The sequence below is a fragment of the Mobula hypostoma genome, chromosome 6 (assembly GCF_963921235.1).
Source record: "Mobula hypostoma chromosome 6, sMobHyp1.1, whole genome shotgun sequence".
In the NCBI taxonomy this organism is placed as follows: domain Eukaryota; kingdom Metazoa; phylum Chordata; class Chondrichthyes; order Myliobatiformes; family Myliobatidae; genus Mobula; species Mobula hypostoma.
This window is the reverse complement of record NC_086102.1, coordinates 12,660,325-12,685,350: the sequence shown is the minus strand read 5'-3', so window position 1 is coordinate 12,685,350 and position 25,026 is coordinate 12,660,325. Positions and strand designations below refer to the sequence as shown.

The window sequence follows — 25,026 nt, the reverse complement described above, 5'->3', positions numbered from 1 at the left end:
AGCACAGTAAGTGGACCTTCACAATGAGCCCACGTGGCACGATTACACCCATGTGACCTACTAACCTGCACATCTGGAATGTGGGAGGAAACCAGCATACGCAGAGGTGGCAACCATGTTGCCCCAGTACGGGAGGAGAATGGACGTAGTGTGGACCTGTGTGCACCTGGTGCCTGAAGATTCAAACAGTGTTTCCAAGTGGTCACGGGGGAAGAACGTACAAACTCCTTGTGGACAGTGGCAGAACTGAACCCACATCGCTGGCACTGTAATTGCATTACACTAACCACTATGCTGCCATGTCACTATACATTATTTCACAATAACCCATTCTGAAAACCTCTAAATAACTGTCTGCCTTTGAGAATGAATATCTGCAAGGGTTCCCAGGGAATTTATAGTAAGAAAACCCTACTTGACCCCCTGAAAATGGTTGGCCAAGGCACAGACAACCTCCATTATTAATACAATCTCCATTATGAACTCAAATTGTTCATGCAGGATTTTGCAACACAAAATGCATTACAACTGTTAGCCATAGTTCCTCCAGCAGATTGTTTGTTGCTCCTGATTCCAGCATCTGCCATCTGAGACGCGAGATTCTGCAGATGCTGGAAGTCTTGAGACCCATGCTCAAAATGCTGGAGGAACTCTGCAGGTCAGGTAACATCTATGGGAGGGAATAAACAGTCAACATCTCAGGCCGAGATCCTTCTTCATTCCTCCTAGAATATGGGTTTGTATCTACAGCCAGGAGCAAAATCCATTCATCTGGCCCAGGCAACCACATTGAACTTTTGTGTTTGCTAGCTTATCCTTCATGGGTTTAAAGTTCAACAGTCATTAGGACACTTAATTCCAGTTTTTGCGATACTACAAATTAATCAGACACTGTAAATGGAGAGATATTATCAAATATTTATTTTATTTAGAGATACTGCGTGGAAGAGGCTATTCTGGCCAAATGAGCCATGCCATCCAGCAACCCACCTTTTAACACCAGCTTAATCACAGGACAATCTACAATGACTAATTAACCCACATCTTTGGGTTAGGGAGAAAACAAAGCAGTCAAAGGGAGAACATACAAACTTCATACCGGTAGCACTGGAATAGAACTCTGAACTCGGATATAATAGTGTCGTATTAATTGCTACACTATTGTGGCACCATTATATGCCTCCCAAGTTCATAAGAATCAATATTAAAAATTTCTCGGAGGGAGCTACTGCTTTCTAGTGTGCCCTGTTACATAAAACTTACAACTCTTGGGAACTTTGACTATACCAAGGAATTTCATGCCTGCTGGAGCTCTAAGCAGTATACATATCTTAGTCAATGACTTTATAGTCCAGCAGAGACTCTCACACTATCTACAATACTAGTACTGCTCTGGAAGATGGGATATCTTTACATCTTTCAGAGTCACTAGCACCACACTTTATTCTCTCCACATTCCATAAGCACATAGTACCAGAATTAGGCCACTCAGCCCATCAAGCCTGCTTTGCGCATTCCCATCACTCCCCCAGATTCCACTACCCACCTACACATGGGGGCAATTTACAAAAGACAATTAACTTCTCAACTTGCACATTACTGTGACCAGGTGCTCTGGTTTCCTGCCATGTTCCAGAGGGAAGATGCAAACTAACACACAGACAGCGCTGGAGGTCAGAGTTGAACGGGGATCATCTGGAGTGGCGAGGCCATAGTTTAATCTGTGCCACTTAGTTACCAAGAGAGGTCATCTGGCAAGTATTACACTGTAAACATAAAAGATGCTGGAAGTCCAGATTAACACACAGAAAATGCTAGAGGAACTCAGCAGCTCAGGCAGCATCTATGGAGGGGAATAAAAAGTCGACTATTCAGGTCAAGACCCTTCATTAGGACTTGGCCTCCACAGCTGTCTGTGGCAATGAATTCCACAGATCCACCACCTTCTGGCTAAAGAAAACCCTCATCTCTGTCTAAATGGATGCCCCTCTTCTCCTATGCTGTGTCCTCTGGTCCTAGACTCCTCCAACATAGGAAAAATCCTCTCCACATCCACTTTATCAAAGCCTTTCAACATCTGATAGATTTCATTGAGATCTCCCCTCATTCTTCTGAATTCCAGTGAGTTCAGGCACAAGGCATTCAAACAGTCCTCATATAGTAATCCTTTCATTCCAGGAATCAATCTCATGAACCTCCCTTTACAATGGGATAAAGTGCAAACATGAAAATTTTAAAAAATTGTTGGTTAAAAGCAAGATTAAATAAATAAGTTTTGAGCTGGTGTTTAGAAATGTCAACTGAGTCTGCATCCCTTATAGTTTTAGGTATTGAGTTCCACAGTTTAGGAGGGTAGTTAAATAAATCTGACCGCCAATTATCTTTTGAGAGAGATTGTTTAAAGGGACCGGGTGGAAGGAAAGTAAAGAGCTTGAGAAAGATTATAAACAAAGGCGATTCTGGGATGTACTCAGGTCCCAGGCCATTGAAAACTTTAAAAACAAGTATGAGAGTTTTAAAATCAATTCCACAACATACAGAAAGCCATTGCAAACTAAGACACAAAATGCTGGAGGAACTCAGCAGGCCAGGGAAGTACAGTTGGTGTTTGGCCCGATGGTCAGCACAAATATCAATGTCTGTCAGCAAGGGGTCAAGCAGGAGGGGTGAAGCAGTTGTTCTCTCGGTGAGACATTATTTTGTCCTGCAGGATGGGAAGTAGCATACACCATGTCTATAACACCGGCAGCTGGATTATTCCTAGCAATGCCAGGCGAGGGTGTTGAGCCAGATAGAAAGCCAAACAAAGATAATAGCCTCCAACATGACGATATCAACATTGATTTCTCTAACATCTTGTAATTTCTCCCTCTTCCCTCTTTTTCCATTCCCCATTCTAGTTCCCCTTTCACCCTTCTCCTCACCTCCCTCTGGCTCCTCTTCTTCCCTTTCTCTCACTATCCCCTCCTATCAGATTCCTTCTTCTTAACCCCTTTAACCACTTCCTTCTATCACCCCCCAGCTTCTCACTTCATCCACCTTCCCCCTCACTGGATCTCACCTGTCACCTGCCAGCTTGTACTCCTTCTCCTTCCCCTCCCCCCACCTCCTTATTCTGGCTTCTTCCACCTTCCTTTCCAGTCCTGATCGAGGGTCTTGACCCAAAACGTCAACTGTTTATTCCTCTTCATAGATCCTGCCTGGCCTGCTGAGTTCCTCCAGCATTTTATGTGTGTTGCTTAAGATTTCCAGCACCTGCAGAATCTCGAGTTTATAATAAAAACTTAAACATGGAACAATGCCCAGTTTATAAGGGAGATAAATTATGCAATCAACATGCCAAGGTGAGATCGTAATCTAAGAGAGTTTATTAAATTACAATTTTACAGCCTTGGGAAACAATGACGAAAAGACAATTCCTTTTTCTGGAAACTAATCACTTGCTGACTTCTTCAAATTTTGGTTCTAAAGGGAAAAAACAAGTTGTAAGTTGAAAAAATTCATAAATAACAATGTTTATATTCATGTAGCTACATGACTGTCTCCCTCCCCCCTGGAGTAACTATGAGACCCTCTGTCTGTAATGGACTGCTTAATACAGAACCACCAGATAAAGAAATGCACTCTGACTCTCAAACCCTTCAAGAAAAACTGGTCAAGTTATATTCTTGGCACCTGGGAGACATTCAGGGGACTGTGTACACATAGCTCATGCCACTTAGAACACCTTACCCTCAAATTTAAAATCTGGGAACTTCTCAAGATCTCCTCCACCATAGAGTCGCTGCAACTTGGTTATCTCCTGCTCCATGTTCTTCTGAAACTCTGGGCCAGCATCAACAATGCCACCTGCTTTCCTGTACAGGGAAGGGATGATGCACGTTAGTTATCGTGCTGTCGTCCACAGGTGTAATCAGCACATTACCTTCTTTAGTTTATTTATTTAGAGATACAGTGCAGAACAGGCCCTTCTGGCCCAACCAGCCACACCGCTCAGCAACCCACCTATTTAACACTGAAGTCACGACGGGATAATTAACCTACTGACTGCTACACCTTTGTACTGCTGGAGGAATCAGGAGCACCTGGAGGAATCCCACACCCGTGTGGGAAGGACGCGAGGACACGGAGAACACCGGGATTGAACTCTGAGATCCGATGCCCCGAACCTTAATAGTGTTGTGATAACCACTAGTCACAGAACACAGAAATATGCCGCTCAGTCCACCATGATTGTGCCAGTCATCAGGTGCCTGTATCATCACTTCCCATCATTTCACCTGTAGCCTTTGATGTCATCACGTTGCAAGTAGTCATCTAAATATTCAAATATTTTGACAGCACCTGTTTCCACTATCTGCTTCCACCGTTAACCTCAAACAACAAAAACAAGATTTTCTTTTGTTTTAACAACTTTACTTTCGCCATTCGCGTTACAAGACAGCCATTTTCCTACCCATCACTCTCCCACAACCACCGCGCTCGCACGCATGCCTGCTACAACAATAACTGCATGGAGGTTGCTGTCTGCACTGGGCCTTGATGAAAAGAGCAAGAACCAAGCAGCTGGCAGGATGGGGGGAGGAAGCAGAAAGAGCCTCTCGCTGGTTACGGATCAGGCGAGAGTTGAGCCGGAAATCAGGAGCAGATTGGCAGTGCCTTGGCCACCACTGCTGATCTGCCAACTGGGAAGTGTAGTGGTTAAGGGTTGAAACACTATGAAGGTTGGGCATCACCTGACGACATCTGCCCCTGGCCAAAGGCTACAGCTACCTCACCAGGTAACTGAAGAGAGCATCCTGGTGTACGATGCACGATAGGCACGTTAATGTAAGGGAAATGGAAGGATACGGACATTGTATTGGTAGAGTGGATTAGTTAGGTTTCCCATTTGATTACTGATTTTATGAGACAGGCACGACATTGTGAGCCGAAGGGCCTGTTTCAGTGCTGTACTAGGCCACTATCAACTTGACATACCTGGGATCCTGTGGCTGCAGTACTCATTGCACTTTTCAGAAACTATCACTGTCTGTTCCCCATTTTGGGACTTCACAAGGTTCCAGAAGGTGCTAAGCGTAAGAGAGCATTTTAGTTCAATTCACTCACTTGCTTTTAACGTCATAGTCACGAATCTTATCAATGAAGAGCTTCTGGATGGGATCGAGATCCTTGGTCTTGTTGAAGGCGATGGCCGTGAAGCCGATGTTCCGCTGGAGTTGAAGGGAAAGGGTAGAGCGTAGGGCCATGGAGAACCGGAAGAGGCGTTGGAGAATCATGGCAGCGTGGTTGAGCAGGTAGGAGTTTGCACTGTCAACAGTAACAAAAGACACCGTGTAGAAAACGCACTGGGACAGGCAGGCAGGCAACCATCCATTTCAAAAATAAATTTATTCACAATAAAAATAAATACAAAAGAAACAGTACAAAACTTTGTATTCATGCTCAATACATATTTAAAAGCATAGTAAAACAGGCAGCATAATCAAGTCCCCCCCCCACTCATTCTCTCTCCTCTCCTCTCCCACTGGCCTGAAAGAATGTACTACCAGACTCAAGGGGCCACTGTTATAAGACTATTAAATGGTTCTCTGGTACGCTAAATTGGACTCTCAACTTCACAATCTACCTCGCTTTGACCTTGTATCATTATGAACGGGTAGTCAAAATTGCACAATGCATCACCAGCACCAGCCTGCCCACTGACAAGGACATGTATACAGAAAGGTACCGGAAAAGGGCCACCCACCCTGCTCATGAACTGTTTGTCCCACTCCCATCAGGGAGGAGGCTACATGCCATCCATGCCAGGACAACCAGACTCAAAAACAGTCACTTGCCCCAAGCAGTAAGGCTGATCAACACCTCCACCCACTAACCCATCCCTCCACACCCCAACCACCACTACTTTATCATTGTTACCCTGGATTTGATGCAGCACAAAAAAAACACAATAAATATAAATACAAAGGAAAGCTTATACTTTATAGTCATACTTTATTGATCCCGGGGGAAATTGGTTTTCGTTACAGTTGCACCATAAATAATTAAATAATAATAAAACCGTAAATAATTAAATAGTAATATGTAAATTATGCCAGGAGATAAGTCCAGGACCAGCCTATCGGCTCAGGGTGTCTGACCCTCCAAGGGAGGAGTTGTAAAGTTTGATGGCCACAGACAGGAATGACTTCCTATGACGCTCTGTGCTGCATCTCGGTGGAATGAGTCTCTGGCTGAATAAACATTGATTGTATGTCAATAATGTGACATTAGGCACACCAGTGTCTGTACTCCTGTGCCTAGCGTCACTTTATGGATATATAATGTATATAAGCTGGATTATGTATTTATATTTATTGTGTTCTTTATCTTACTGAGTTTTTTTTTCCAATCTGCATTGGATCCAGAGTAACAATAACTTTGTTCCTCTTTCACACTTGTGTGCAGGAAAATTAAACTACCTTGAATCTTATTGTCTACCTGCACTGCACTTTCTCTGTATCGGTTAAACTTTATTCTGCATTGTTATTGTTTTTACCTTGTTCTACTTCAATCCTGTGTGATGAATTGATCTGCATGAACAGTGCGCAAGAGGTTTTCACTGAGTCCCAGTACATGTGACAATAATAAACCAATTCCATTCACTAGCCTCTAACTTCCACGGCTTATTTCCTGTCATTGGTATGCTAGTTAGCTAGGCAAACCATCCTTTCCAACACCAGGAAGACCAGCAGTCATTATCACGATGTAAAGAAATAAATAGGATTGATTTTTATAATACTCCAACCAGCTGCTTTCAAAGGCAAATCAAGGAGGCTAGTGCAGGCTGTCTACAGTCTCAATTCAAATCAGGAAGTCTCATATTCACCCCACGCTTTACAATGCCGCCGATCATCGATCGGGGTGCAATTTCACTATTGTCTATAAGGAGTTTGTGCATTCTCCCTGGGCTCCCTCCAATTGCTCTGGTTTCCTCCCACGTTCCGACAACGTATGGGTTAGTAGGTTAACTAGTCACATGGTAGGTTAACTAGTTACAGTCACTGTAACTGGGGTGGCACGAGCTTGTTGTGCTGGAAGACGCAAGGCAGGCAGTTGTGGGCATGCCACGTTGGCACTGGAAGTGAGGCAATGCTTGTGGCCAGCCCAAGCATATCCTCTGACTAGTTGCTCATGGACACAAACGATGCACTTCATGGTAGGTTTTGATGTACAGTGTAAGAAAAAGTGAGTGAACCCTTTTCAATTACCTGATTTTCTGCATTAATTACTCAAAATGTAGTGTGATCTTTATCTAAGTCACAATTGTAGATCGGCACAATCTACCTAAACTAATAACATACAAACATTTGTACTAATTCTCGTCAATACCTCTGGGGTAATGCCTTGTACAAAAGCTATTTATAGTCAGGTGATCCAATCAATGAGATGAGAGTGGAGTTGTGGGTTGTTGAGGTACCCTGCCCTTTTAAGAAGAAACACGAAGTCAGGTTACTGACAGTTCTTCTCAGGAAAGATCTGTTTACATGCACCATGAAACAACTTTCAGAGGACCTTAGAAGAACTGTAGAGATGCATGAAGCTGGAAAAGATTACAAAAGCATTTCTAAAGTCCACAGTCCACTGTTCATCAGTCCACAGTAAAAGAAATTGTCTACAAATGGAGGAAATTCAATACTGTTGCTACTCCTCCTAAGAATGGGCATCCTGCAAAGATCACACCAAGAGCACAATGTGCAATGCTGAAGGAGGTGAAAAAGTACCCAAGGATAACAGCAAGACTTGCAGAAATCTCTAGAACTTGTTAAAGACTCTGTTCATGCGTCCAGTTTAAGAAAAACACTGAACAAGAATGGCATTCACAGAAGGACATCACAGAGGAAACCACTACTCTCCAAAAAACACATCGCTGCATGTCTCAAGTTTGCAAAAGACCACCTGGATGTTCCACAACATTTCTGGGGCAATGTTCTGTGGACAGATGATAGATGAGAGAAAAGTTGAACTTTTGGCAGAAATGCACACCACTATGTTTGGAGGAAAAGGGGCTCTGCACACCCACACGAAAACCTCATTCCAACTGTGAAGCACGGTGGAAGGAGCATCATGGTTTGGGGCCGCTTTGCAGCCTCAGAGCCTGGACAGCTTGCAATCATTGAGGGAACAATGAATTCAAAATTGTATAAAGACATTTTACAGGAGAATGTCAGGGTAGCAGTTCGCCACTTGAAGCTTAATAGAAGTTGGATGAAGCAACAATGATTCAAAACACAACAGTAAATCAACAACTGAATGGTTTAAAAAGAAGAAAATTTGTGTTTTGGAATGGCCAAGTCAGAGTCCAGACCTTAACCCAATTGAGATGCTGGGGCATGACTTGAAGAGGGCTGTTCATGCAAGCAGATACACCAAATATCTGAACCTGTGATAACTCTCATCACCTGTGGCTAGCAGGAGTTTGCTGCATGCAAATTGGCTGTTGCATTCTACGCTGCAAGAGTTTCTGCTCTCCCAATAAAAATTCCACCAGCCATACGGCACTACAGAAATACAAGCCTTCCCTCTCATTGCTTTGAATGGTGATGGTTCCTAATCTCATGATTGTTTGTTGGTTTGTTGGGTCATTTATGTATTGGTTGATTGAGATACAGTGCAGAATTGGCACTTTGGGCCACACCAAACAACCACCTCTGATCCAACCCTCGCCTAATCACGGGACAATTTTTACAATGACAATAAACCTACTAACTGGCATGCCTTTGGACTGTGGGAAGAAACCGGAGCACCCGGAGGACACCCACACACACACAGAAAGGAGATACAGTCTGCTTACAGATGGTGTTGGAATTGAACTCTGAACTCCGACACCCAAAGTTCTAATAGCATCATGCTATAATATACGCTACCATGGCACCCTAAATCTTCAATTGTGCAAGCACATTAAAAAAAATTCTAAATGTTTGCTGGGATCATGGTTGGCACTGTGAGGGTCATGTTTTTTGACCTCCAGTGCATTCAATACCATCCACCCTGCTCTGCTGGGGGAGAAGCTGACAGCGATGCAGGTGGATGCCTCCCTGGTATCATGGATTCTTGATTACCTGACTGGCAGACCACAGTACGTGTGCTTGCAACACTGTGTGTCCGACAGAGTGATCAGCAGCACTGGGGCTCCACAGGGGACTGTCTTGTCTCCCTTTCTCTTCACCATTTATACCTCAGACTTCAACTACTGCACAGAGTCTTGTCACCTTCAGAAGTTTTCGGATGACTCTGCCATAGTTGGATGCATCAGCAAGGGAGATGAGGCTGAGTACAGGGCTACGGTAGGAAACTTTGTCACATGGTGTGAGCAGAATTATCTGCAGCTTAATGTGAAAAAGACTAAGGAGCTGGTGGTAGACCTGAGGAGAGCTAAGGTACCGGTGACCCCTGTTTCTATCCAGGGGGTCAGTGTGGACATGGTGGAGGATTACAAATACCTGGGGATACGAATTGACAATAAACTGGACTGGTCAAAGAACACTGAGGCTGTCTACAAGAAGGGTCAGCGCCAACTCTATTTCCTGAGGAGACTGAGGTCCTTTAACATCTGGTGGACGATGCTGAGGATTTTCTACGAGTCTGTGGTGGCCAGTGCTATCATGTTTGCTGTTGTGTGCTGGGACAGCAGGCTGAGGGTAGCAGACACCAACAGAATCAACAAACTCATTCGTAAGGCCAGTGATGTTGTGGGGATGGAACTGGACTCTCTGACGGTGGTGTCTGAAAAGAGGATGCTGTCCAAGTTGCATGCCATCTTGGACAATGTCTCCCATCCACTACATAATGGACTGGTTGGGCACAGGAGTACATTCAGCCAGAGACTCATTCCATCGAGATGCAACACAGAGTATCACAGGAAGTCATTCCTGCCTGTGGCCATCAAACTTTACAACTCCTCCCTTGGAGGGTCAGACACCCTGAGCCAATAGGCTGGTCCTGGACTTATTTCCTGGCATAATTTACATATTACTATCTAATTATTTATAGTTTTATTACTATTTAATTATTTATGGTGCAACTGTAACGAAAACCAATTTCCCCCGGGATCAATAAAGTATGACTATAAGTAGGGGGCATCAGGAACACATTACCAACTTCGCCCTGCCCCACTGATATGTCCACCCACTCCTTCTGTACCCCCGAGTGACTCTATCGCAGTAGCAACATACAAGCCACTATTAAAACACAGAACAGACAAACAAACACAAGATAATCAAACAAATTTATCCCTCCCCGCAGACCCGAGACCCGCAGCCACCCTGACACTCACCTTGTCCTCACCGCCTGCACTGAGGCATGCTGGGAGAAGGCTCTGAGAGTAAAGATCTAACCATCAAAATCATTATAAATGTAATAATCCCCACACTATTGCAAAATAAATTACAGTAGAACCTGTAGATTAAAAATAGGCTTCAACCGTTGTTCCCCCTCCCAAATCATCCATGAACCGGAAGTGCTTTAGTGCAGAATTAAAATGTCGCATTATTTTTATTTAATTAAAACATTTATTCTTAGGCAACGATTAGAATTACGACTTTTTTCACCAGAGAATGATTAAAAATAAGTAGAAGTGTGACAGGGGAGATTAAGGTTGGCCAAGGGGGCAACGTACGTCACTGTTCCGGAAATGGAGGTGTGGGTTTCCGGTTGTCCACAGCGAGCGGGCGAGTGGATTGTCGCATCAAAAATAAAAAGTGAAAGTCCGTGGTGAAGAGGTGGCGGACGGTAAGTGGGATCCGGGCCCGGGTCTGTCCCCGCGAGGAGGTAGGGGCTTTGAAGGGGCGGTACCGCTTCCACAGTGGTGGAGGCAGGACCCGGGAGTCATAGTTGGGGAGGGAAGGGGTGAATTCTATCGTCCCACCCTCTATTCTTCGAGACTGAGGGGTGGGAGGGGGACGAGGAAGGGAGGGAGTGAAACCCCTCTCCCTGTACTGAGGGGGAGAGAAGCTGAGTGATGGCGGGGTGCCTGTCCCCGTGGACTGAGGAGAGGGCAATGGACGTTCCATAACCCCTTGCTCCAGATGGGTATGTTAACGCCTGACTCCACACACACTCATCTCCGCCTCCACCCCACCCCTGAATGCCTGGGTTGTTGTTTCTCTGCTGATCGGGATCGGGATGGGTGAGAAGAGTGTCCAGGAGTTGAGGTAGGATGTCAACTTTTCCACCTGTGCACAGATAGATGATAGGGGTTTGTCATCGTTGGCATCCTGGGATCAGAATCAGAATCAGAATCGGGTTCAATATCACTGGCAAATATCGCGAAATTTGTTATTTTGCAGCAGCGGCACAGAGCAAGCCATAATAATAAAAACTGTAAATTGCAATATATGTATATTTTTAAGTAAGTATTGTGAGAGGGAAAAATAATGGGGTAGTGTTCATGGATTCATTGTCCATTCAGAAATCTTGTGGCAGAGGGGAAGAAGCAGTTTCTGAAACGTTCAGTGTGTGTCTTCAGGCTCCTGTATCTCATCTTTGATGGTGAGGGCATGTCCTGGGTGATGGGGTGTTTGGCGATGGATGTTGCCTTTTTGAGGCATCGCCTTTTGAAGGTGTCGTGGATACTGGGGAGGCTAGTGCCCGTGGTGGAGCTGGCTGAGATTACAACTTCCTGCAGCTTTTTCTGATCCTGTGCAGTGGCCCCTCCATACCAGTGTCTGTCATATGGTTGGTTTATTCCCTGTACCAGCGAGTTGAGGCAGGCCGGAGTAGGTGCAAGTTACCTGAGCTGATGACGGTTGGATGTACTGGATTTAGCTGAGCGAGGTGCTCCTGCTGCAGGGAAGACGGGGCAATTTTCAGGACTGAGAGGGGAAGGGGAATGGCGAGAAAGGGAGCTGAGATGAATGTAATCTTGAACTTGGATATAAGCAACTATGAACATCTAACTCTCCAGGGTAGTTATTTTCAGAGGTATTCAAAGTATGTATGCAGCATACAACCCTGAGATTCATCTTCCCCCACAGAGAGCCGCAGTTCAAAGAAAACCATGGAAGCCGATCAAAGAAAAACACCAACCCCTCACCAAAAAAAATTGTGTAAACAGAAAGAAAAAAAAAGGAGAAAACAGAATATGAAACAGAAAATCGAAAGAGTCCAAGCATATTCTGTTCAGTTCAGTGTTCGTTATCTGCAGGCCACCCCGATTCAAATTCGCCCAAAATAGCAACCAGAAAGACGTCATAACGTGGATTACAGAGTCTAATCCACAGACTGAGCTGATTAAAACTTGCCCGGGATCCAGAACCCTGTCACCAATCTCCAGGTAGAAACTTGATTTTGATTCTTGAATGGCTGATCTTTGATCCAGAGGCTTCCCCAGATGGAGACACTCCAAGATTCAAGATTGTTTAATGTCATTTCAAGGGAACCCAAGTGTAAAAGAGAATGAAATGATTGTTACTCTGGATTCAATACAACACAAAAGAAATACAATAAGATAAAGAACACAAGAATGAAAAAAACACAAACAATATAAATGCATGGGATAACATATAGATTGATTGTATGTCCTTAAAGTGACGCTAGGCACACAAGTGTTTGTAAGGTGACTGATGGGAAATGATAAAATAGTGGTGGTGGGGTGGGTTAGCAGGCGGAGGTGTTGATCAACCTTACTGCCTGGGGAAAGTCGACTGTACCTCTTCCTAGAGATGCTGCCTGGCCTGCTGTGTTCACCAGCAACTTTTTAGGTGTGTTGCCTGGGGAAACTAACTGGTTGAGTCTGTTTGTCCTGGCATAGATGCTACGTAGCCTCCTACTTGATGGGAGTCGGACGAACAGTCCATGAGCAAGGTGAGTGGGATCCTTCATGATATTACTGACCCTTTCCCAGCCTTGGGAAATGGCTTCTTTCGATGAGCTCATCTTCAGTTTCCTAAGCTCCATGTCAAAATAGTCTTGTCTTTCTTGATTTCTTCTGGAGGAGGAGCCTCTCCTACCTGGAATGTAGTCAATGTACACATCTAGTGGTTGCATGACAAGGAGCATATGATTGGTTGGAGAAGGTGGGAGCTTATATCTGTGGATACTGCCAAGGTGGGAAAGTTACAGTTGTGAGCAGTGACTGGCCGGTTTGGGATCATGTTCACTAGAATAAAGGGGACTACAGGAAGAATAATTGATGAGTATGAAATTAGAAGAGGCCTGTACAGAGGAGACAAAAGACCCCATCCCTTTGGCAGAGGTCAATAACTGGGTTGTAAATGATCAACGGCCAAGCACTGATCCATGTGGCATTCAACTGTGAATCATCTGCTGATTTGTTGTGTACATTTGGGAATTACAAAATGCTTCTTCAAATGTTTGCCTATTAATGAACCTTTTGGCAAACCTATTGTGGTGAGCTCACCCCAGTTCCCCCAGATGATTGGTTTTATGTTGGCTTTTACCTTGCGGGCACGTTATGATGAGAATGCTAATTGGCTATGTCACAGAGTCTAGGATTGCTCGTTCCCTTGCTGGTTCAATGAGGTAGTGGTCCAGAAAACAACCAAATGAGCTCATCCTCCAGACTACGTTGGTCAGTTTGATTTGCCCAATCTGTTTGACAGTTAATATTACTGCTAGTTGTTTTACTGTAGATATACATCCTTTTTTATTATTGCTCTTTTCAGTGATGTAGCTTGTGTGGGTGGGTAGCTGGGTAGAGATGTGTCTCTACCAAAGGAGGCGTAAGGAACTCCTTCCCTCCACTAGCCTGCAAGTCACCCTTGGACAAGGTGTAGCACCTACTTAGCAGCCCCCCCCCCCCCCACCGGACCAGGGTCACATGAAGACATGGGAGCAGGTGGTAGATGGTCATGTGAGCAGCTGGTGCATATCACAAGACATGGTTATGCGACTGCCGATGCCAGGCAGACAATCTCTGAAGAGCATTGATATTGGCTGGGGTCACCCATCTTGGAAAGACATTGCCCAGAAGACAATGGCAAACCACTTGTGCAGAAAAATTTGCTCAGAGCAGTCATGATCATGGAAGGACTATGATCACCCATTTCATGCGACATGGCATATAATGAGCGAACAAGCTTCTGTGGTAGGTTTGGACCAAGGGGCAGCTTGGTGGCGTAGCAGTTAACGCAACACTTTGCAGTGCCAGCAATCACCAGTTGGAGTTCAGTGCTCACTGTTGTCTGCAAGGAGTTTGTATGTTCTCCCCTTTACCTTGTGCATTCCTTTGTCTGCCCTGGTTTCCTTCTGCATTCCAAAGACGTACAGGTTTGAGTTAGTGAGTTCTGAGCACATGGGAAGTATGGCAATACTTGCGGGCTGCCCCCAGCGCATCCTCATACTGGTCATTGATGCAAATGCCATAGTTCACTGTCAATTACATATGATAAAGCTAAACTTCAAAATCTTTGGCCTGTAATTATTCTCATTAGTACTTCTATCCTCTTTTATACTGATTCTGCTTGCTGTGGTTCCAAACCAATATCACTCCTTGCAACTGCCTTAACACGATAACCAACCCCAAATCTATCAATTTTATTTGTTCTTTTTGAATGTGATGTAACCTTGCATTTAATTTCCAGCCACGCATCTATAGCTCTCTAATTGTTTTTGGAATATCTTGTCCTTAGTGACATATTTCAGGGGAGAGGTTTGGCTAGCCTCCTTCCAAATTGCACTTAAGCTTTAGATGAACTCTGGTCATAACTGCCTTTGCTTTTTGTGGTACCAGTGGTGTGTGGCTTGGCCGCTGCATTTCTTACAGTGGTCATGTGTCCCAAGTGCATTATTCACCATGAAATCAGAATTCACTTTATTATTACTGGACATATTTCATGAAATCTGTTGTTTTGTGGGAGCAGTGCAAGTGGAATATATATTAAAGATTACTGCAAGATTTAAGATTGCTTAATACCATTTAACGTGTAAAGGAGAACAAAATAATTGTTACTTCAGATCCAGGAGAGCTCCAGAAAAAGCACAGTAAGATAAAGAACACAATTTTTTTTAAATCACAATAAATATGAATGTACATGTATTGTTAGCTATATACATGTATGTCTATAAAGTAATGCTAGGCGGGGGGGGGTGTCTGTACATAAGGTGACTGACAGGAAATGATATAGTGGTGGTTGGGGGTGTGGCCGGTGGGTTAGTGGGTTGAGATGTTAATCAGCTTTACTGCCCGGGAAGAGTGACTGTTTCTGAGTGTGGTGGTCCTGGCGTGGATGTACTGATGGGATTCATCGTGTTGCAGGCAGCCACAAAACATGCAAGCACAATGGAATCCACAACAAACCCACACAACAAATAACAAGACATCGAAAAACTGAACAAATCACAGTGAGGTTTAATAGGAACTGAGAGGCAACTTTTCTTCCCCCACAAAGGTTATATGTATGTGGAACGAGCTGCCAGAGGAATTGGTTGAGGCAGGATAGTAACAACTTATAAAAGGCACTTTGACAGGTACTTGGATTCCACAAGAGGTTCCCTACTTTTTTCTTATGCCATGGATCAATATCATTAAGTAAGGATCTGTGGAACCCAGGTTGGGAGCCCCTGGTTTAGGAGGTTATGGGCCGCATGCAGGCATATGAGCACCAGCTTTGATGGGGCATCATGGTCAGTCAGCATAGATCAATTGGGCTGAAGTGCCTGCTTCCATGCTGTATAACTATAAACTTACCTGGGCAGCATCAGTGAGAAACAGTTCGAAAGTTTTATGTCCAGGACCTTTCATCAAATGTGTTGGCATACCCTGGCATGTTTTAGATGCCCATGAGTTTCACATTATCATGTTTATTCTGTACGTGATCTTACGTCGTATAAAGTGTTACCCTCTCCTCTCCAATATCACCATTAAAGAAAAGAGCCTAGGTGCTTTCCTCTGTATCAAGAAGCTGTATCAGATAAAGTGCAACACACACAAAATGCTGGAGGAACTCAGCTGGCCAGGCAGCATCTATGGAAAGGAGTAAGCCGTCGATGTTTCAGGCCGAGACCCTTCATCAGGACTTGAAAGAAAGAGAAGTAAGGAGGGGAGGAAGAAAGATTTCCAGCATCTGCAGATCTTCTCGTGTTTGTGATCCTACACTGCAAGGTCTCTTCAAGGGATGCCTACCTTGAAGAAGTTTAAAGTGTTCTCTTCGACAGGAGTTCAGTGATCTCTGCTGCCCTGTGACTCTGACCAATTCTGCTACCACAGCCCCAACTTGTACTTCTTCTTCCCCACCTTCTTCATTTCCTCTCTTTCTTTCCAGTCCTGAAGAAGAGTCTTGGCCCAAACGTCAACTGTTTACTCTTCCATAATGCTGCCTGGCCTGCTGTGTTCCTCCAGCATTTTGTGTGTGTGTTGCTCTGGATTTCCAGCAGCTGCAGATTTTCTCTTGTTGATGATCAACATCGGCTTTCCAGGGAAATGCTGAGAAGTCTGCTGTGTGGCAGTGGAACAGAAAGCAGAAATGTACTTTACCACTGTAACATTGGAGCTATGTTTTGACCAAACCAAACATGTTTTCTGTGTTGTAATGTTCATGCAGTGGGAGCTGCTTTACTGGAAACTATCAGTCATCTTTTCAGTGGTTTAATAATGTTTCCATCTCAGTCAAGTGGTTGTGTGTTATTGTTAAAAATAGAACATTCTGCACAAGATGATAACAACTGATTTAGTTCAGTGAATTAGTATTTAACTGGATGGTAAATTCTCCTTGTTAACTGTAGTTCAATCAGTGGCCCAGCAATGGAAACTGTGAGCGTTTTCAATCTCCTGGGAGTGCACATCTCGCGCAGTGTCTCATAGTCCCATAACACTATCAGGAAAGACTTAATTAGGTGCCAGAGTAGCATAGCGGTTAGCATGACGCTGTTCCAACTCAGAGTCTCCGAGTTCATTTCTGAGGTCATCTGTAAGGAGTCTGTACGTCCTCCCTGTGGACTGTACGGGTTTCCTCCGGGTTCTCCAGTCTCCTCCCACAGACTAAGTATGTACTGCTTAGTAGTAGGTTCAGTGGTTATTGTAAATTGTCCCTGGATTAGGTTAGGGTTAACTCGTTGGGTGGGGGGGGGGAGAGATTGCTCGAAGGGCTGGAAGGGCCTGTTCCATGCTTTATCTCTAAATAAATAATCCATCACTGAGCAACAGCACAGTGTTTTTAACGAGCTTGTTGCCAAGATATTACTGTGCTATTGCTGTGAGTTTATATAATTATGGTACAGGGATTTGTCTGTGATCTGTGTTTTGTATTTCTGGGCACTGGTGTAAACTAATTCCATATGTATAATTTTCAGGCAGCGTTCTGTTCTGGTAAGTTCTTTGTTGGCTGAAGAAGGAGTACTACATTTTATAATAGCCTTCTCCTTTTCTGTAAGCTTGGATGGTGCTCAGTATTGTGGACTAAATGAATAGTTAATTCACATGTTAGTGTAAGGAAGTATTTAATATTATTATTTATGCTAAGAGTTCAGTTTAATGTTGCTAGTACCTATGTTCTCTACTTTAACATGTTATGTTTCCTTCAAGATCACATTTACCTTTTAAGTATGAGTACTTTGTGCTCTTGGTATTTTCAAATTCTATCAGTAAAAATAATCACCAATCTTCATATTGTCATTTTAAGCAATTCCTGCCGCTGTCTGTAAGGAGTTTGTTTGCTCTCTCTGCGACTCTGGATTTCCTCCCACATTCCAAATAAATACCGATTAGGGTTGGTAAGTTGGGAGCTTGCTATATTGGTGCTGGAAGTGTGACGGCACTGCAGAGACTCAGCGGGGTTCTGGCCCGAAACGTCGACCGATCTTTTCCACAGATGCTGCCCGACCTGCCGAGTTCCTCTAGCGTGTTGTGAGTGTTGTTTTGATCCTAGCATCTGCAGAGTATTTTGTGTTTATGACACTGCAGGCTGCCCCCAACACATCCGTGGCCTGTGTTGGTCATTAATGCAGAAGCGTTACACTGTGTAAATGAATAAACTCTTCTCAGACTTCCAGCCAGGTACAGGTATCAATTTTAACCAACATTTCAGTGACAGACTTTGCCATCTTCATCGGGGATGAGGCCTGGGCATGTCTAGTCTGGTAAGGTATTTATAACCCTGTCGTCTGTCCCTCCTGATTGGTTAGTCCTCATCCAGTCAGGTTTCTACTGTCCCACCTTGTTTACAGTCGAATTCCAGTTCTTACATAGAGTGAGACCTTTGACTTTGTTAAAGTTCTTTTCCTCTAGTTTTATTTCAATGGCTTCCTTCACCAGGCAGCTCCAAAAGCCATTGTATTTTTGTGCCGTCCATGTCAAAGTGAATGCAATGTTCTACCACTGCTGATTTCTCCACACTAGATTGTATTTCACTGTATGTTTCAATATACATGTGACAAGTAAAGTTAATCTTAAAGAAAGTCTTTAAAAGTACCTTTGTCACTACACGAGGAAATCTGCAGATGCTGGAAATTCAAGCAACACACCCAAAATGCTGGTGGAACTCAACAGGCCAGACAGCATCCATAGGAAGAAGCACAGTTGACGTTTCGGGCCGAGACCCTTCGTCAGGACTAACTGAAAAAAGAGATAGTAAGAGATTTGAAAGTGGGAGTATCTGTCACAAACAAGAGAAAATCTGCAGATACTGGAAAGGGTTTTGGCCCGAAATGTCGACTGTAGTATTTACCAAGATGCTGCCTGGCCTGCTGAGTTCCTCCAGCATTCTGTGTGTGTTACTAAATATTTGTTCTTGCTTGGTCTTGTGTCTCCATAGCCCCACTTCTTCAGAGAGCTACAAGTAGGTGATAAATGGGGGGGGGAAGAGGGGGATGTTTGCTGGAAGTTTGAAATTAAATGGAGATCACTGATAATACTCATCAAGGATGTAAAGCTGAGGCTTTATAAGTCACTGGTGAGGCCTCACTTGGAGTATTGTGAGCAGGTTTGGGCCCCTTATCTAAGAAAAGATGTGTTGATACTGGAGAGGGTTCAAAGAAGGTTCACGAAAATTATTCCAGAATTGAAAGGTTTATCATACGAGATGTGTTCGGTGGGTCTGGCCCTGCACTCGCTCGATTTCACAAGAATGAAAGGTGACCTCACTGAAACCTACCAAATGTTGAAAAGCCTTGATACAAATTTTAAGAGGATGTTTCCTATGGTGCAGAGTCTGAAACCAGAGGACACAGCCTCTGAATAGAGGGACATCCATTTAGAACAGAGATGAAGAGGAATTTTGTTAGCCAGAGAGTGCTGAATCTGTGGAATTCATTGCCACGGGTGGCTGTGGAGGCCAGGTCATTTAAGAGAGAGGTTGACAGATTCTTGATTGGTCAGAGCATGAAGGGATACAGGAGAAGGTAGGAGATTGGGGCTGAGAGGGAAATGGATCAGCCATGATGAAATAATGGAGCAGGCTCGATGGGCAAACGGTCTAATTCTGCTCCTATGTCTTATGGTCTTCTCAGGTCAGGCAGCATCTAAGGAAGGAATTCTCCTTTGAGGCCAATAATCTTCTCATTCATATGAAAGGTCACCCTACTTGATATTACACATTCAATTCAATCAGATATGGTCATAGAGCACTACAACCAAGAAACAATCCCTTTGGTCCATCCAGTGTATGCTAAACTATTATTCTGCCTCAATATCAGCGCATATCATCGCAGATTTGAGTGGACACATGGCTTTACCTCTGGTCATCACTAGGTAACAATTTCCCTTCAAGTCTTTGCAGTGGTTTATCTGCGGAGTGGTGCAGTGCATTCCTGATTTTTCTTTTGGAACCATGTTCTGCACCGTACAGTGTACCTGTAAATTAGAGGAAGGGCCAGTGTACCAGCAATGATTTCATAAAGGGAAGGCCTCTCATGCATAAAATGACTGGAATAACACGCAAGATTTGTAAAGGTTAAATTTGAAGGACTTTTAAGTGTAAACATTAGCCAGGTGCGTTGCTGGATTGCGATTAATTTACTTTAGTGTCTTAACTTGCTTTGGAGAATGAGGCAATTTAAAGTTTATCTTGATAGTTGGCTTATTCCAATCCATTTGTACAAGTCCATTTGAATGTGGACTTTTGTTTTATTTTCTAGGAGCATTACCAGGCCTACTTCATAACCTCTTTCAGAACTGGACGGAGTAAAGTTTCAGTTTGTCACTGTAAGTATGTTCCGAATCTTGTGCTGTTTTTATTTGTGAAATTTGCATGTACGTGCAGTGATCTTGTTACTGAAGCAAAAGATTTTGTGGGGAATCACATACTGCATTTTTTTCATAAGTTATGTAACTTGATTTGATGCTCAATACTGCAGCGTGCCACGATACTCCAATTAAGAGGTGCTTTTGTGTGATTATGAACTATTAGTTCTGAAGTCTTAACTTGGTTGATCGGTTTTCCAGAATTCCCCAAATTCAATATACACCTCCTCTGCTGTGTTTTTTTTTATATGTTTCTGGAATCTTCCCAATCTCTGGTGGAGAAGCGCAGATGAAGCTGAAGTTATCATGTACAAGTGGTCAGTGGTTGCAGCCACTGTCCATCCATTAACCCTTCAGCAACCAAAAGAGAATGCAGGTGGTGACTATGAGGCCTTGCTGAGCACAATTTTACTGTTTGACCTACCTAAAGCACATTCCAAAAATGTCCTGGAAGGTCCAAATGATCTTCTAAAGGTCACAAAAGGCGTTGTACAAAGAAAAATCTTTTCACTTTGACAAAGTTGAGACCAAAGCCATTTCCTATAATGTGCAAATTTTTTTGGGCTGAGGTTTTAACTTGAAACCCCAGTTACATATATATTTCCAGTTCCAATCTTCTCATCTACTGTTGATGCCAATTCTTGACTTCTTCCCTCAGTTTTCCTCTTTCCCTCTCAATTATAATGTGAGCGCATGATAGTGTTTCATGCCTACGCAGCTTGAAGTCAGTCTTGGTTGCAATACAAAGAATTTACTGTTTAGTTTGCTTGCAAAAAAGAAATGGCTGTTCAAGGAATAGTGTTTTGGAGTGTGTGTATGTGTATTATCCATTCAGAAATCTGCTGACCAAGGGGAAGAAGCTGTTCCTGGAATGTTGAGTGTGTGTCTTCAGGCTCCTATATCTCTTCCTTGATGATCATCATCATAGCTTGTCACACCAGCCAGCCAGCCACTCTAGTGTTGTTTGCTTGATGTTGAGCAGGTCAGTGTCAGCTAAATCAGGTGAGAATGGGCAGTTGCGCAGAATGTGTTCAGTGTTCTGCACCCTTTCGCCACACTCACAGGATTCGCTGGTCTTTAAACCCCACTTCACCATATTGTCTCCCGTCCTACAAACTCCCGCTCTCGCTCTGTTGAGAGTGCACCACTTCCATCTATCAAGCAGTGCCCCATCTGGCAACATTTCTGTGGGGTCTTGCACTGTATTGTTTGGTGGGGTTCTGGCTTCTGTTTGTTGTCAGAGGTCAACCCTGTATGTTTGGGGGGATGTTCCGTGCAGTAGTTCCTCCACTGTAGCAAAGCTTTTCCTCGATTTTAGGCGGTTAGAAACTGGCACATGATGATGTAGTGGGTGCCGTGGATCCGAGTTCTGTTTATCTTTTTCAATTTTTGTTATAGTGTGTCTTCGGATCTCTGGGGGAGCAATGCCTGCAAGTCTGTAAATGATGTTAGTGGGTGTGGGGTGCAGTGTGCCCGTGATTATTCTGCAGGCTTCGTTAAGCAACGGGTTTGTTTTCTTCACATGGGCTGATCTGCCCCACACAGGTGCACAGTATTCTGCAGGTGCATAGCAGAGTGCTAGGGCAGTTGATCTAAATGTGTGAGTATTAGCTCCCCATTTCGTGCCAGCTAATTTTTTCAAGAGAGAATTGCAAGAGCCAACTTTCCCTCGGAGTTTTTGGATGTGGGTGGCAAATGAGAGCATCTTATCCAGTGTCACGGCCAGTTAAATTGGAGTCAGATGGTGTTCGAGCTCCTTCCCACACCAGAAGATCTTGACTTTCTGAGCGGCTTCTCGATTCCTCAGGTGGAATGCACACACTTGAGTTTTTGATGGATTTGGTTTCAGAGACCATTTTTCATAATACTTTTTCATTTTTCATTGCTTCGAGGACCGCTGTAAGTCATACTTCAACTTCTTGGAAGGAGTTAGCTTGTGTTGCTATGCATAGGCCGTCTGCATAGATAAACCTGCGTGTGTTAGGAAAGGTTGGTTGGTTGTTTGTGTAGACATTAAATAGTAGAGGTGCCAGGACTGATCCCTGTGGTAGTCCATTCTTTCGTGGACACCACCTGCTGTTCCTTGATGATAGCACTGAGAAGAGGGCATGTCCTGGATGATAGATGCCTTCTTTTTGAGGCTTTGCATTCTGAAGGTGTCCTTGATGCCGGGGAGGCTAGTACCCAGGATGGATTCCATGATGCAATGATTGAAATGATGAATTTAAAGAATCTTTTTGCTGTTCGTCGAACAATTACTGGGGGCACTTGTTATTGGCATCAATTGCCCAAAGGGTGGTTAACGTCTGGAACATGCTGCTGCAGGGGATGATGAAGACACAGGGAAAACAGTTGGGGTGTTATGTTGAAGTTGTACAAGATTTTGGTGAGGCTAAATAGGTGTTTGCGCTGATTTTGTTCATTTACAATCAAAAGAACGTGACAGTGTACACTGTATGCAATCCTCCCTCGATAACAATTAGAAGCCAATGCACAGTTTTTTGTACTTTGGTGGTGTTCTAATTTTGTTTGGTATTTCATTTAAATACATAATTTGTTACTCATTTAAACATAGTTTGTCTGTATTAAATTACTTCCATGAAATTTCGGCTAATTAGGACAGTCGCTTAATTGGGCCAAGATGTACCAGTCTACACGTGTCCCATTCAACTAGAATCCACTGTATATCTGATAGGAGAAAGGGCAAAGGTGGGTTACTGACGCCTTAAAGCCAGTCGCTTCAGGCAGGTGGGGTTCTTCAGCTGTGATTGACAGCTCATGTAGGAGAAGGAAAACTCTGATGTCAAACCTCCGCTGCCTTGCAGCTATGCCCACTCATGGGGAAGGCTTTGAGAGTAAATCCTGAGGGAAAAAGTCCAGAGCTGGAGTCCCAAAGGCAGTCCGAAATTGAGTTCAACGCTGACAGGCTACTCCTGCAATGCTGCAGGTGCCAAATTGTATCAGTCTCTATTGTTCCTTTGCGCTCATTAGATGCGTGAAAGGGGAGAGCTTGCTACATGGGCAACAGATTGCTCTCCATGTCGTACTGCCCAGGCTTGTGTATCTAGACAGCTAGGACACAACATCCATGGTCGACCCTGACCGACGGAAGTCTCACTGTCTGATAAACTGGGCGCCACAGTATCATAGTGGTTAGCCCGATGCTGTTACAGCTTGAGGTATCGAAGGTCGATGTTTAATTATGGTGTCCTCTGTAAGGAGTACATCCTCCCCGTGGAATGTGTGGGTTTTCCCCAGGTGCGCTGGTTTCCTCCCATAGTCCAAAGATGTACTAGGTAGGTTTGTTTGGTCATTGTAAATTGTCCCACGGTTAGGTTAGGGTTAAATTGGGGTTGTGGGGGGTTACTGGGACAGCGCAGATCGAAGGGCCTATTCAGTGCTGTCTCTCTAAATAAACAGAAATCTGGCTTGATGAGCTAAAGGGCTTGCTTCAATGCAATATGACTGTGACCTGATCTCTGAAGACCTCGCATGACCCTTTATTGTTACATGTTCTGTGAGTGGTAGCTGAATTTATTACTTCCAATAATGCATGATATTTTCACTGTCAGTGACAAATGACTCGCTGTTACTTCATTGTGCATAATGTCTCCAGATGCAGTCAGATTCGGAGTCAAAGTTCTGTTGAAGCTTTCCCAGCTGAATAATTAACCTACCTTCCTTTCTTTCCAAGACGGATGAACCTGCTGTACAGCTCCAGCAGCTTCTATATTCCAACGTTGTCATTGCTTCCCACTTGTTTAGTCGTGAGTGGTGTATACTTTACTCAATTACAGTGGTGCTCATTATCACACCTTGGCTCACTCTAGTTCAGATTCAAGTTTATTGTCATCTGACTGTACACCTATACAACCAAATGAAGCAGTGTTCCTCCGGACCACAGTGTACCCACAATATACATATCACACACAGCACAGAGACAAAATATTACCACAAATAAGTTAATAAAATAATCAAAATGCGCAGCACAGGTAAATTGTAAGCAGCCGGCTCTGAGGAGGCATGGTATTCATTAGTCTCACAGCCTGAGGTAAGAAGCTGATACCCAGTTTGGCAGTCCTAGTCCTGTTGCTCCTGTAACTCCTTCCTGTTGGTAGTGGGTCAGAGGAGATTGTGGGATGAGTGGTAGGGGTCCTCAGCAATACTTCAGGCCCTTCATATACAACATTTCTGGCAAATGTCAAAAATTGGGGGTGGGGTGGGGGGGAGAGGAAACACCAGTAATCCTCTTCACGGTTTTCTTCTGTCCTCTGTAGGATCTAGTGATGAAGTGCTCACAATTTCTTTGTATTGAACGAGCTGATACGTTGTGCAATTAATCATTTACAACCATAAGGCATGGGAGCAGAATTAGGCTATTTGGCGCATTGAGTAAGCTCTGCTATTCCATCACAGCTGATTTATGACGATCACATTTTTCCACTTTTCATATTGCTTTCCTTTTCCTTGCCCTTCCATTTAGCCTGACCAGATACTTCTAAAGCTTCTCTGCATCCTTCTCACCATCTGCACTTTGAACCATTAGCAAGTATGCATTTTGTACACCTGGTTCTTTCCTATAATTCCCAGATGCAGGTTGTGAACCGTTGGATCCGAACACCAGTTCTTGCAAACACCCACTAGTCACAATCTTAACAACACAAAGATGATCCATTTATTCATTTTTTGTTAGCTAGTCCTAAATCTACATTGGTGTATTATTAAAGTTCAAAGTAAATTAGTTACGAAAGTACATATATCAAACTATAACGATACTGAGATTCATTTTCTTGTGGGCATGAATAATAATAGAGTAATAACCATAATAGAACCAATGAAAGACTACG

General features: G+C 43.8%; 2 protein-coding genes across 3 annotated transcripts in view; one reads left to right on the top strand and one right to left on the bottom strand.

The window, feature by feature from the left end:
* Positions 1 to 3,345: 3,345 nt before the first annotated feature.
* Positions 3,346 to 10,472, bottom strand: atp5pf (ATP synthase peripheral stalk subunit F6). The gene is made up of 4 exons (XM_063050288.1): positions 10,319 to 10,472; positions 5,110 to 5,310; positions 3,733 to 3,857; positions 3,346 to 3,465 (listed from the first exon to the last, which is right to left on the bottom strand). The coding sequence occupies exons 2-4, from the start codon at positions 5,277 to 5,279 to the stop codon at positions 3,437 to 3,439; spliced, it is 324 nt and encodes a 107-aa protein (XP_062906358.1). The 5' UTR covers positions 5,280 to 5,310; positions 10,319 to 10,472; the 3' UTR covers positions 3,346 to 3,436.
* Positions 10,473 to 10,670: 198 nt separating this feature from the next.
* Positions 10,671 to 25,026, top strand: part of gabpa (GA binding protein transcription factor subunit alpha) — a 79,416-nt gene continuing 65,060 nt past the window's right edge. For both annotated transcript variants that reach the window (XM_063050286.1, XM_063050285.1), the window contains exons 1-2: positions 10,671 to 10,773; positions 20,074 to 20,140. The gene's annotated coding sequence lies outside the window, so the exon portion shown is untranslated. The remainder of the gene's footprint in view (positions 10,774 to 20,073; positions 20,141 to 25,026) is intronic.

Excerpts from the sequence above, each read along its gene's own strand:
- atp5pf (XM_063050288.1), bottom strand. The coding sequence starts at position 5,279 with ATGATTCTCCAACGCCTCTTCCGGTTCTCCATGGCCCTACGCTCTACC. Across the intron at positions 3,858-5,109 it reads GACTATGACGTTAAAAGCAA|GAAAGCAGGTGGCATTGTTG; the intron begins GTGAGTGAATTG and ends TTCCCTGTACAG. Across the intron at positions 3,466-3,732 it reads CCCAGATTTTAAATTTGAGG|AACCAAAATTTGAAGAAGTC; the intron begins GTAAGGTGTTCT and ends TTTTCCCTTTAG.